This window comes from Tyto alba, unplaced genomic scaffold (assembly GCF_018691265.1).
Source record: "Tyto alba isolate M040663 unplaced genomic scaffold, T.alba_DEE_v4.0 Super-Scaffold_17, whole genome shotgun sequence".
In the NCBI taxonomy this organism is placed as follows: Eukaryota; Metazoa; Chordata; class Aves; order Strigiformes; family Tytonidae; genus Tyto; species Tyto alba.
The window spans coordinates 18,240,647-18,253,823 of NW_024881279.1; the positions used below are offsets into that span (position 1 = coordinate 18,240,647).

The following is a 13,177-nucleotide window of genomic DNA, read 5'->3' on the forward strand; positions in this document are numbered from 1 at the left end:
TGCCAAGAGACAGGAAGATCTCAGATGCAACATTTGAAGAAACCGACTGCTGCAGGTGAGCTGCTGCCCACCATGGGCCAGGCCTCGTCCGAGCAGGGGGGGATGTGGGGGTAGCAGCTCTGCACCTCACTGGGCTGAAGGTGATGTATGGGGCTGTGAGAGGGCTGGAAGCTGGACATAGTGAGTAACAGAATTATCCCTGAGGATGAAGGGGCATAGCCCAGTTACAAAACTCTGCATATTTATGTATGCATATAAATAAACAAACAAACATGGATGAAGCCACAGACCCCCTGCCCAAACAAAATCAAACAAGCCATAGCAGAATGATGTGGAGGGAAGATTGTATTTTTCATTCTTTTCAATCCTTAGCCAAAGGAAGATGATGTACATGGCATCTGGCATGCAAAGAAATTCTGGCATGAATGAAAAAAATGTATGCCCAACTTTAATGCTCAGAATCAAGTTATTAATATACAGACAGTCAGAGTCAAGAGTGGGTGTCGGCTGCCTTAATACAGACACACTGACTAGGATCCAAAACAACCTCATTTGCTTCCTAAAGTCTCTAGACTCTATAGTTTAAATAGCAGATTGGAAATCGTTTTCTACCCCATGAATGTTGCCGGGAATCCTAAAGTCTTAATAATGACTTGTAACCAACAAGCAATTACCAGAGCCAAAATTGAAAAAAAAAAAACCCAACCAACCAACCAACCAAAACACGTGTTCACGTTCTCATAAAATGCCACCTGCTATCTACTAGCAAAGACTTTTTCTAAGACACGACTGAGTTCTGGCGACAGGTAACACTTTGGCCAGGATGGCCGGCACTGCGGGGCCGTGCCTCGTTCCGTGCCTGCACCAACTGCGCCAGCTCTCAGATCCCAGTGCCTGCAGCAGCTCCAGGGCTCATCCAGCACCTTCCACACACACTAACACCACACATAAAAAATTTAAAACTATGCATAAAAGATGACAGCTGTTATTTTTCCAACTTGTCTATTTTTATACTGAAACCACTTGGATTGGAGGTGATATAACCAGCACAAGGTGCCAAAGCATCATGTAACGATTTGAATCACTTGGAACCTTTTTTGTACTGCAATGTCTATTCAGCCATAAAGTCAAGATCTCAGCGGCAATCTGTGCTAAGAGAAGAAACTGGAGAGAGAAATCAGTTCTCAGGCAGTAACTGAAAAGGCACAAAGCCTTTCCTTTAATTTCTTTAAATAGCTCATATAGTATGATACATTACAAAAAAGATGATACTTGACAATTTTATAAGGCTCTATAATTAAGTTATAGTCTAAACTTTTTAATGCAGAGACCCAATATCCTAAAATCTTGAGGCAAGTTTCATTTCCTAAAAATGGTGGTCTAGAAAAGAATTGGACTGTGAAAGACGAAACATCCACAAAGCGTCAATTTTAAGAGCTTCAATTACAGTTTCTTGAGAAGAAACAAAATTCAAGTATGGATCTAGGTACAAATTTGGATCTTGAACTTCCTTAAGTTTTAGCAGATTTGGACTCTGGATTTTGCTGTATTTGTATATCAGACCACAACTTACAGGTCTGACACACAGAAACATGGCTGTGTTTGAAAGTAAAGTGAAGGCCCTAAAGCTAAACTTACCTTTAGTCTCAGTTAGTGCTAAAGTCACTTTTCCGATAAGTACTCAAACTTCAACAGTTATTGAACACATTATTTGATAGTATTGATGCTATTTACTTTTTTAAACTATCAGATTTGAAATGCAGATTTAAGTAACTAAATGAAATGCAGCTGTAACTAAAATATCCTTCTACGGAACTATCCATTCTGTCAGTGGAAGAATTTTCCTCCACAGTGAATTAAGCAGGCTGTAAAACCTTTTATAACACAAGACCATGTAAGTCTAAGCTTTGATCTAAATTGTGTCTCTCCTTTATTATCAAAGGGAAATTCTCTGAAGTCTGTGCTAAGGGTCAGTGTATAAAATAGCGCAAATTGCCAGACAAGCAAAAGCATTTGCATTCTCAAGCAGATGATTTTCATCAGATATCTCACTTCAGAGGTACCTCTTCGATCAACAGCAATACAGGCATACTGAGAAATGGCACTACAATATTCTACATGTATCATAACTAACTGCTTACACATATTTATTGCAACAATTTGCATGGCCCAGGTATGAGCCAGTATTTTTAGTCACAAGCCAAGAGAAATCACAAGTGCATCGGAAGATGGAAAGGAGGGTTGAGTGGATGTGGCAGCAAATGTATGGGAAGCAATTGTCAAAATCACCTTGGCAACTGGAGATTCAGCTGAATAAAGGTGCCATACTAAGGCCAAGGCAGCAACAGGCGGCAAACTAGAGGTGGGGAATAAAGAGCTAAAACAGTTCAGTGGGATCGCTCTGCTAGTAAGCGGGTCAGCCACTTGCGAAAATTGTCGTGCCAAGTACTGAATGAGCTTGCAGGCTAAATGAACCTAACAGGCAGAACAAAAAACACAAACGGGAGGGAGAAGGTTTGTGAGGAGAGAAAGAGAAATGGCAAAAGTAATGCAAATATTAATATGCATTAATATAAATGGAAAGAAAAATAATCACTAACAATGATGTATGGATGCAGGTTTTCCTAACAATCCCATCAGTGCTATCATATAGCTCATTGTCATGACAACATTTGGAGACCAGAGACGACATGATTAGTACATATTTATTCTAAAATACACCATGCTCATTATGTTACAGCTTATGCACACGCCGTCCATATAATTGCCTCCAATGTTTTTCCCCAGTGCAAAATATTATTTGCTGTAGGTCCATAAAAGCAGCTGGATGCTGTCAGATAAGACTTTATTAGAAATAGACTATACTTTTGTGAAAAAAAGAAAAAACTAGTGTTCACACACTGAGGTAATATGGAAAAGGAAAAAGAGCATGGGAAATCTCGTTCAAGCAGATTTGGGGGAAAAAAAAAAAGAAGAAAAGGAAAGCCTAAAACACAAAGCAGCAGTGAGGCTAAGTTCCAAACTAGCTCATTGCATGGACATTTTACTTCTGAACATCTGGACTAGAAAAACGAGTATGTTCAAAAATCTGAGGTTTCTCTTCAGAGCAGGCAAACAGTGGGAAAAAATGCAGGCAGTACGTAAATATACAGCAAAGGAATTTGCAAGAAACAACATAATATTTCCCTATTCCCAAGAAGCTGAAAGAAGGCTTGCCCATGATGATGGCGTTTTGTGAAGGAATAGCTGGGAAATAGAAATTTCTTGCATCATCATCCCTCTAAAAAGCCAGGAGACTGAGTGATCTTTTCAACTCTATTCTAGATGGAAGCTTTCCCTGCCAAGGTAATCCCTCCTCCCAGGGGTGGTACAAACCAAACACAGGGATGTCTCCTGTCATTCCAAGCTCTAAATACGAAGGAGATAATGGTTTTCACATGTTTTGTCTATATACAATTCCAAAACAGAAACTCAGGAAGAAAGTTGGAAGGAACGAGCCTATGTCTCCAGTCCACTATAATAAAACATTGCCGGTGATCTTTTTGCTGAGTTTAGGTACAGTGAAATTTCACCCAGGAAAAGGTAACATTTTCCCTATGTCCCTGTGCAAGAGGTATGTTAATTTTTGCACATTGCTATTTAATACCTGTTACAATGAAAGATTTCCTGTTTTAAGAGTATATCTAAGACTATTTTAATTTAAAAGAACTTCTGGGAAGGCTATATTCAGTCATAGCAGACCACTTCATCTAGATACACGTCAGTTCTTAAACCATGTTGCATAAAAACACACTGGATCTTAATAGAAAGCACTGCAGCTAATGTGCCTTGTAAATGAATACATCAATAATGGAAGTTTATAAATGTTAGAGTGGTGCATTCACAAAAATTCCACTAAAATGTTCCCCTGCATCATATCACCGTTCAGGCCTCCCACAGGCGGGAAGCTGTGGGCTACCAGGACAAGAGGCTCCTTACAGCCGTGTCCTCTCCTTGGCCTGCCCTCTGTCCTTAGTGACCGTGGGTTTGTGTGGGTGCCTGGTGGGAGCACCGAGGCCCCAGCACACTGCCCAGAGGTCTCTGACACGAGAGCGTGGAAGGGCAGAAAGGCAGCGCGGGTTGCAGTAACACGGGGGAAGGGCTTTTAATCTCTCTGAGCATCCGTGAGCGCTGTACCAGCGAGAAGGGCGAAGGTGTCCCTGCCCCGGGGGCTGCGCTGGCTCTCTCTAGCCATGCTAAAGCCACGACTTCTTCTGTAGCACATAACTGAGGCGCTTTCCTGTTTCAAGTGCTAAACAGATATCCACTGCTACCCCAGAAACAAAACAGTTTTAAGAAGATATGCCAGCCTTAGGACACAGTTCAAAGCATCTAGGCATCCCTTAGGGAAACGGGGGTATTTTGATGTGAGGAGTGTAAATAGATGGAACAAGAGAAATCTCTTTTACCCTGTGCCCAGGAAGCTATTGGGTTCTCTCTGCCAAGTTTTAGCTGTCCTGAAAATGAGGCACGAGGTGGGGTTCCACAGGAGATGCTGTTTACCACAGCAGCAATGACAATTCTCAAACACAGAACAATAAAAATACTTAGGTTCACACTGGCAACTTGGGACCTAGATGATATAATCCATTTTAGATTATGGGCAACATCTTTATCTCAATATGGAAGCAGAAGGAAGGCAAGTAAGATTGATTTTTTTTTTTTTTTTTATTTCATTCTTCTCACAGTTTCCACAAACACATGAAATTTTCAGCTGCAGTACCTGCAGCTCATCTTTTGCTATACATACAAATAAGGAGCTCAGTTTATGTTGGTTGAGTGAGATCAGGATTGAATTTTGAGACAGCTGGGACAGATTCAAGGTTATATTTGCAGAACATGAAATATTCAGAGCCAGCCAGTCCATGGCTGACTGTGTTCTGCTGACACATTTCTGGATTGAATGCAGAAAGCCGAACTAGAGGCTTGCACAGCCAAGAGGCTCCTGCTGAAGAAGACAGTCACGTAAACTCTTATGAACTCAAACTGCTCTGTTCCAGGCTATTGCCTCATTTGCCAAGAAAGAGCTTAAGAAATATAGCAGTTTTCAAGAATGTGAGATTAATTTCACTCTTTTTGTGAAAGATACGTTGTCAGTGTATCAGATAGTATCAGTAAAACTCAATATGCAAAATTTAGACATAAAAATTCCTCAGTGTGGCAGTGGAAATCAAAGTAACATCTGTGATATCTTATTGTTGGCAAGTCATATTTGAATGCAATGAAACCTGAACAAGAACAGAGCAGAAACCACCTTGCAGACTTTTTATTACTGATGGCAATATATAAGGGAATACAGGCCAGGACTTTGCTTTTAATTCAAACCACTATTAACCATGCCTTGGTTAACAGTGTTCCAAGGATGTATTCATTAATGCAAAATTTCCATGTTAATTTGAGTTACCATATACACTTTCAGTACACTCCTCATTCAGCAACAAAGTCTTGTATTTGACTATAACACTGGTAGAAACCCCATTCTCCCACTGTGAAGGGAGTAAAAAGACATGTATCTCGTTAATCAGCTGCCCTATTACTAAATAGTAAAAATAATACTAGATTCTAAAAAATAGCAGAATCAGATTTTAATTTGTTACAAAATTCACTGAACATACCAACTAACTCGATCAATTACTTTCACACAGAAATGCTGATGAGATTGTAACAAGTTTCAGTAACGACTCACCTGGGATAGATTTGAATAAGGACCTAAAGGGGAAAAGCTCAGTATTTCTGCTGCCAACTGTTTAAACCGAGTGTATCTTACTTCCATGGAAAGAACTGATACCCACCATAAAGTCACTGCGGGGGGTGGATAAAAAGATGACTTGAAAGATGGTTCTCAACTATGATGAATTTACTTTACAATTTAATCTAATTATCCGTTATTTTAGCCATTACATGAGGTTTGGAGAAAAGAATTCATTGTTTATTTCTACCACTGGCTTTCTTTTTATTTTTTCTTTTTTTTAATCTCCTCAGAGGATAATTAGATCACAGCTGCGTAAGTTAGGAACTTATTTTCATCATCCCTTCAAACTGCCTGTTGTGAGCTTAGGTTTTTCAGAAGCACTACAGGATTATTCAATACTAATATATGCATTTGTTCCCTACACATGGAATTAATGGGTACAAGGACAGATAAACTCTGTTCCCATTACAGAGCAATGTATTCAGTCAAGGGACAAGTAAGTATAAAAATAATGGTCAAAACATATGGAAAGCACCAAAGCACAAAACACCAGCCACTAAAGTCAAAGGCAACCCCCCCAAGGACCTACAAAGCCTCATTATGATGTAATTTCATGAACTTCTCATGAAAGGAGCTATGTAAAAGGTAACTTACAACTCAGTCACGTCTTTGGGAATTCCTTTGGGCAATATCCGCAGCCCTTTGTTGCTGCAGCGTACCACCGAGTCCACACAAGTACACTGGGAAGGACAAGGAGGTGAAAGCAAGCAGCTACTTTCATCATTACCTACAGAGGGAGAGAAATGGAGTATTAGGAAGTCAGCTTTACAGCCCAAAGTCATGCACTTTGAAGATGACTGCTTATATGGACCAAGGAGGGACATCCCCGAATCCATCATAACGTTCACAATATTTTAAAGTAGATTCAAGGCTACAGATCTACCTGCCTTCATACTGGTTCTTTAGGCAACAAACAGGAACAAAAGTTCAAAAACTGAATAGCAATATTTTAACGTATTTTTTTTCCTAACGAGTATCTAATTCTCTGTAATTTTGCAAATTACAGTAAAATCAGTTATGCGAATCCCAAATCCTTCCCCCACCCCCAATGTACTAGCTGAAATGGAGAACCTGACCAGAATATTGCCCTTAAGTTAATCCTGACAGATGTGATTCACTATCTACTCTGCTTTAGGAAGACTTTTTTTAAAATTCAGCTTTTAGATGTTAATTTTTTACTTTTCAAAGTCAGCCTGGCACTTCATTTATCATCTGAATTGTAAAAACTCATTGTTTTTGACAAGGATAACCAGGCAAACAACAAACTGAGCAGCATACTTCCAACTGCTGGCAATCCATCTGTTGCACACATAAAAGTATCTACTTTCTCCAAAAACGGTTTCAAAGGTCCATAAACAGCAGATTAAATCTTGTAATTGAAGAACAATAGGGTTTCTGCAGAAGAAACCAACTCTTTGAAGTTAAGAACATTAAAGCATGGATTTTCCCCAAAAGCAACAGGCTTTGCAAAACACAAGGCAAATGCAGGCTACAGTATCACGACGTATACGAAAGGAAACACTTAGTGGCACATTCTGAAGATGACAGTGAGAGGAACAACACAACTGTTGGTGAGTACAGGCAGCCTGAGCTGACCAGCCCCACAGACACAGTGCTGCAATCCAAGAGCACACAGCCAGCTGTCATTATGTGCTGCCTTTTTTTTTTTTTTTTTTTTTTTAAACTGATTCAAGAACTAATTGAGACAGATCTGTTTCTTTCTTCTCTCTGCTGGGTGTACCCATGAGCACTGAGATTAAAGAGTAAGACTGGAAATCCTGATACAAGATAACACAATTACCCATAAATGTATGGGTAGGGAATCATTTGTATTCAGAGGGATGGAGAAGCACGACCAGCCGACAGGGCAGATTTTTTTTCTCTTTATCCCCCACTGAGCTTAATGAGCTTAACGACTGGAACCAAAATTCAAAGTCTTTCAGAAACCTGCAGAAAGAGCATGTTTCTTCAGCATATTCAATTTCCCCCTGTGTTCTGTGTTTTACACCCTGCCACCATCCACCTTCCATTCACTGCGGCTATCAGAGTGATTGTATGAGAGAGAAAGCTCCCAAGCATGGAATGTCAGTTTGTGGATCAGGATTTTTTTTTTTTTTTTCTCACAAACTAAAAGAGAATTATTCTTTAATGACTAAACTTGGGTCCCCTGAGCTCTGAGCCCAAGCACCTGGGCTTGTTGCCACATTGCTTGACTAGGACAGGAATTATTTTCTACTTTAAGTAGGAAACTTCTATCACTCCTATGGTCTCTTTAGAGGTATGACTAACTGCAGCTCCAGCATATCTGGTCTTAACAGGCAATCACAGCCTATAAGTCAAGTTAGCAGTGCATTCATCAGTCAATTTTTATCCTTACTATTTTTTTCTAAAGTCTGCTTCATCAGAAGACAAAGAACTACCTGGAGAATGAATGAAACATCAGGGGTTTTTTTGTTGTTTTGTTTTTTGTTTTCTGTTTGTTTGGTTTTGGGTTTTGGTTTTGGTTTTTTTTTTTTTTTTTTTTTTTTTTTTTTAAACCTATATGGACCCAGCAAAGCATTAAGCATCACTGAGTCATTTCAAATAATATCTAAGGTTTTTTATTTCCCTGTATTCATACCTGCTATTGGTAAAACTGAACAGTATCCAAAAATAAAAGACTTTCCAAGCACGAACCATTCCCACTGGCCTCAGACTGTTAACTAAGTGTATGAATAAGGAAGTGGGAGGAAGGGCCAGGATTATACAAAGCAGAACATTTGTCTATACTAAATGTATTCTTATTTTTAGGTGTAGATAGTACAAATTCAGAAACTGGAAAGCAAGAATAAAAATAAACTGCTGATAGGGAACAATGATCTTCAGCTCTAGATGGCTGTCTTCTTCATCATTAATCTGAAATGTTTACCATGCAGTATTTCTTGATAGGAATGGAGGTGCCAACATTACCATAAATGCCAAATCGAAATGGATTTTCTTACCATCGCAGGTGAAGTCCTGAACATCTACATCTTGAATTGGAATATCCTTTAAGAAAAAGGGTTTCAAACAGCGTGGATTTCCACTGACAATTCTCTTCTTCCTCAGCCATTTTCCCAGCCAGGCCAAATGGCAGTTACAATTAAAGGAGTTAGCCAGCAAATTGCTGAAATGGAACAAGACATAATTGCATTGAACACGAACATACAAAAATACTGAAATAACTACAGAAAGATGATAGGTTCCAAGTCCAAGTGCTTTCCTCCCATTTGTTTCTGTGAGCTCCTCCTCTGGTCTACAGATCAGGCAAGTTCTATGCAGGTTTTATACTAGGACTAGGGTTGTAATTAAAATACATATATATATGCATATATATATATATATATCTACATATGTTTATAAACCAAACTACTTACTGCTACAACTATTATTTAGACACACGTAACCACTACCAGGGCTCTATTTATAGTGGATTTTAACCCAAGCTACAGATCACACCCAAGTCTAAACTCACCACACACAGTGCACTCACGTATGCATGATCTTCAGTGTCATTACTTCAGGGAATGCCATGGAAGAGGTGAGCACCACTAGCCCTTAGCACAGACCTACTCCCTGTGCGTACAGCCACGCTGCCTTAGCACGCAGCTCCTTGCCCCAGTACACTCGTGCTTTCCACTCGCCTGTTACGGCCCACGCAAACGAGTGCCAGGTGGGAGCCACTGGCAACCTCAACTTGGGCTTCCTACTGAAATAGTAAGGATAGCACTCTGTATGTACACACATACATCTATAAAGCAGCACTGTCAGCTTGAGCCACTTTTTATGAAGCTTTCTAAGGTCAGTATATCTGGAGTGAAAAGCACCTGCTCTACAGCCTTGTGAACTTTGTGAGGTCGGCATCAGATCTTACTACAGCTCCCGAAATATCTTTCAAATACAGCTGCAGCCTCGCTTCAGTGCTGTGGTGCACAGTACCCAAAGCATTCATTTGACAGCCTCTGTGAGAGGGATTGATTCTTAACGTAACTGGGGTTAGCAGTGTTTAAGAAAGGAAAGCCCTCTCCAACCTGTTGCAAGCCATGAAAACATAGATGTATAGCAATTTCTCAGTAGAGCACCTGTAACATAGATAGTCAGTATAGAAAAGTAATTTCTATTTCTTAATAGGTTGTGATCCTTTGAATGAAAGGAGTGTAAAGTGACAGTTATTTTAAGCAACTATCTTTCTAAGCTAACTAAATTAATGCTAAGAATCTTGGAAAAAAACTTTTTTTTCTGGAGTCCTGTACTGAAATGCCTATCCATAATTTGTGTGTAGGCTTTTTTAGGACTAAACTTGAGATGAAGAAAAGAGGCTGATATCCCTGGTAAGAAAAGGCAGCTGACTATCTTATGCACAAAGACAGGGACAAACAATAGCTTCAGTCTGAGGTTGCCTCATCAAAGAAGAATGAGCTGTCAGAGCCCGATGTATGGAAAATGAAGTATTCAAACTAACACATCACATGTGAATCTATCTGAAAGTTCTTATTTTGGTAGTACAGAAAAAAAGACGATAATGACATTTCTCTAAAGCATCGCATATCTTTAAAACAAAAAAATGTAAGGCCCTAAAGAAACAGACACTTCAAATGCAAGTGTAGTAGCTGAAGACCTCATAAGTCTTCACTTGCAACATACTTTCACAAACCTAAATGTGTAGCCAAAATCACATTAGGTTTTCATCCAAGCAATTCCTCCAGAAAACAATAGTGCTGAAGACAAAAACATATGGCACAGTTGAGGTGTGGCAGCAAGAAAACAAACCCAAACCCATTCCTAAATTACATAGGTTCTAGGCCAACATCACATACCCACAATATGATTTACAGCTGCTCTCTGAATTGTAAAAAAGCATACTTCAATTACTGTGCTAGCCTGGAGCTCTGGGTGTGTAATTACGTGTGGATCTAGCACAGACTATTGTACATTGTGGAGAGGGAGAGCTGGGGGGGGAGGAGAAAACTCAGCATAATGTTCAATAATGAAAATATTCAAGCTACTTCATGCTGACTAGGATTCAAAGGCAAGGCTAACTTGCTGTATAAAGGTGAGAAAACAAACAGGTTACACAGGAGCTTTCAGACAGAATGTGCAGAAAAACATTGAAAGCATTACTCTAATTCTAGTTACTTTCCTCCTGAATTGTTTTCCATTTTCTTTAATCCATAATGAGACCACATGCAGGATGCCTTGTATATTTTCCATACTGACATACTTTGGCATGAATAGTGTGTTCAAACCTCCAATGCTAAGTGAACCAATGCGTCAAAGGCCATTTGTTCCACTGATGGAAAAGGGTGAGATCATATTCACAGAACAACTTCCGTGACACAAATCCTTATAATGAAATAATCCACAATTGGAAACAAAGAGCAGGTGTATATAATCAGGTTTCTGGAAAACCAGCAGCTCTGAACGTAAAGAACATTTTGCACATCTAGAGAGCATCTTACTGAGACATATCAAAAACTTTCAGAAACATTCAAACATTTGATCTACAAAATGCTCCCATCAAAATAGAAATTATCCCTTTCTGCAGAGGGGAGGTTGCTTTGATTTAATGTGTTACTGCTCACTAGCTGAGCAGCAGTAACTATCCACAAGCCCTCATTTTCTTCTTGGCAAACACAGGTTAACATATGACCTAAAATTTATTAAATCCTTGGATTAGAATTTGGATCATGCTTTTTGCAGGAACTAAGAAAGAATTAAGTTGTTACATATAAAATTAATAAATATACAAATCTACAGTTTTGACATTCATGTAACAGGGTAAAAAAAGACTAATTTATTTCATCATACATATGTCTTCCCACCACTTCAGCAACACATGAATTTTGTTCTTTGTCCAACTGCAGAGCAATGATTTTTTGTTTTAATGTGGTATTAAGTACATACATGTCCCTACATACATACTCTTTTCATGGCAAGACTGTGATGCAACTATTGGAAAAAAATGTAAGAACAAGGCCCTCCATAAAGTATCACAAGGGAAAAGAGATTCCATACTTCACTTGAAAGGCAATTGAAAGTTTGGAAAAGACAATTATTTGCAAAAGCTTTATTCCAGAATCTGGTTATTCAAGTGGAGTTCTTAAACCACAAACAGTAATGTTGGGTAGACAAATTGTTATAAAAACTCATAATTACTAATCAGTGTTCCTACACGTAACACAGTGATTTAACCACTCAAACAGAAACATAGCAATCAGGCTTTTAGCAAAGATATCATACTAATATTAAATTCAGAAGTGTTTACTCAAGGACATAGACATATATTTAAAATCAAGGGGGAATAGAAGTCTTGAGGAATGAAATATGCATATCCTACTACAAGTGTCTCTTAAAAATTGCAAAGAAGCCATAGAATATTAACTATTTAAATGGATTCTAGTGACCTGTTAGAAAAATATGCCGAAATGCAACTGGATATTGTTGAAAATATACTCTGGAATTCAGGTTTTTATACTAGAATAGTTGCATGCCATTCTGATGAGCCTGTTATCATTCTGGCATTAGCTCCATGCAGCTATTATAATAATAATTCATGGAAAACCAGTTCTGCTTGTAAATATGCCCACTTGTCTGTGTAAGGACTGAATTCTCTTTGTGCAGAAGTGCAAGCACACTTCAGTTTAGGTTGCTATAGTACCTAGTTTGACTAGTAACAAATAAAAAACTATTTTTTTACCAACAACTTACAAAATAGATGTTCTTCCTCTACTGAAAACCATTAGTCAGGGCATTATTTTCAGAGCTGTTCGTGTTTTGATAATATCAATGAGGCTGACTCACAAAGAATAATAACAAAAGGAACAATATTTTTTAGTGTTGTAAATATGCCAAGATAAAAATGGAAATGTTAAACTTTATATGAATTTCTGGCTCACATTAATAGATACAAAAATAAGTCATTGCAATGCCAGATTAACTTACAAAGTGTGGGTTGAACAGGAAAAACAGTCATACTATCTATCTTCAGTAGTGTTGTCATCTAATATATCCACCTACAAGGGAGCACTGCTAGGAAATGAACACATCCGAATTTTGCATTTATATGTGAAATTTTTCTATGACCTTAAGCTGATGTCCAGAGAAGTCAAAAGCACACCTTCTGCCTGTAGAATATGCACAGTGAAAACGTGTCAAAGAATAAACTTTTTCATCAAGACACAGCCAGGAGCCTGCCATGACCAACATGATCATAAGTCAGTGCCAAAGCAATGCATTCTAATTAGCAGCACCTTTAATTGCTGTTGCTAGAAATTGTAATAATCTTTATCCATAGCTGAAAAAAAAGGAAAATGGGTTATCTTCTAACAAAACATGACAAAGACACTTCTATGCAAACAAGGTAGGGAC

At 38.7% G+C, this 13,177-nt stretch overlaps 1 protein-coding gene across 1 annotated transcript in view; it reads right to left on the reverse strand.

The window, feature by feature from the left end:
• The window catches only part of SLIT3 (slit guidance ligand 3), a 525,410-nt gene that overhangs the window by 98,498 nt on the left and 413,735 nt on the right, over window positions 1-13,177 (reverse strand). The window contains exons 20-21 of the mRNA XM_042790009.1: window positions 8,773-8,936; window positions 6,386-6,518 (exon numbers count right to left, since the gene is read on the reverse strand). Of these exons, the coding sequence (XP_042645943.1) occupies window positions 6,386-6,518; window positions 8,773-8,936 (297 nt within the window). The remainder of the gene's footprint in view (window positions 1-6,385; window positions 6,519-8,772; window positions 8,937-13,177) is intronic.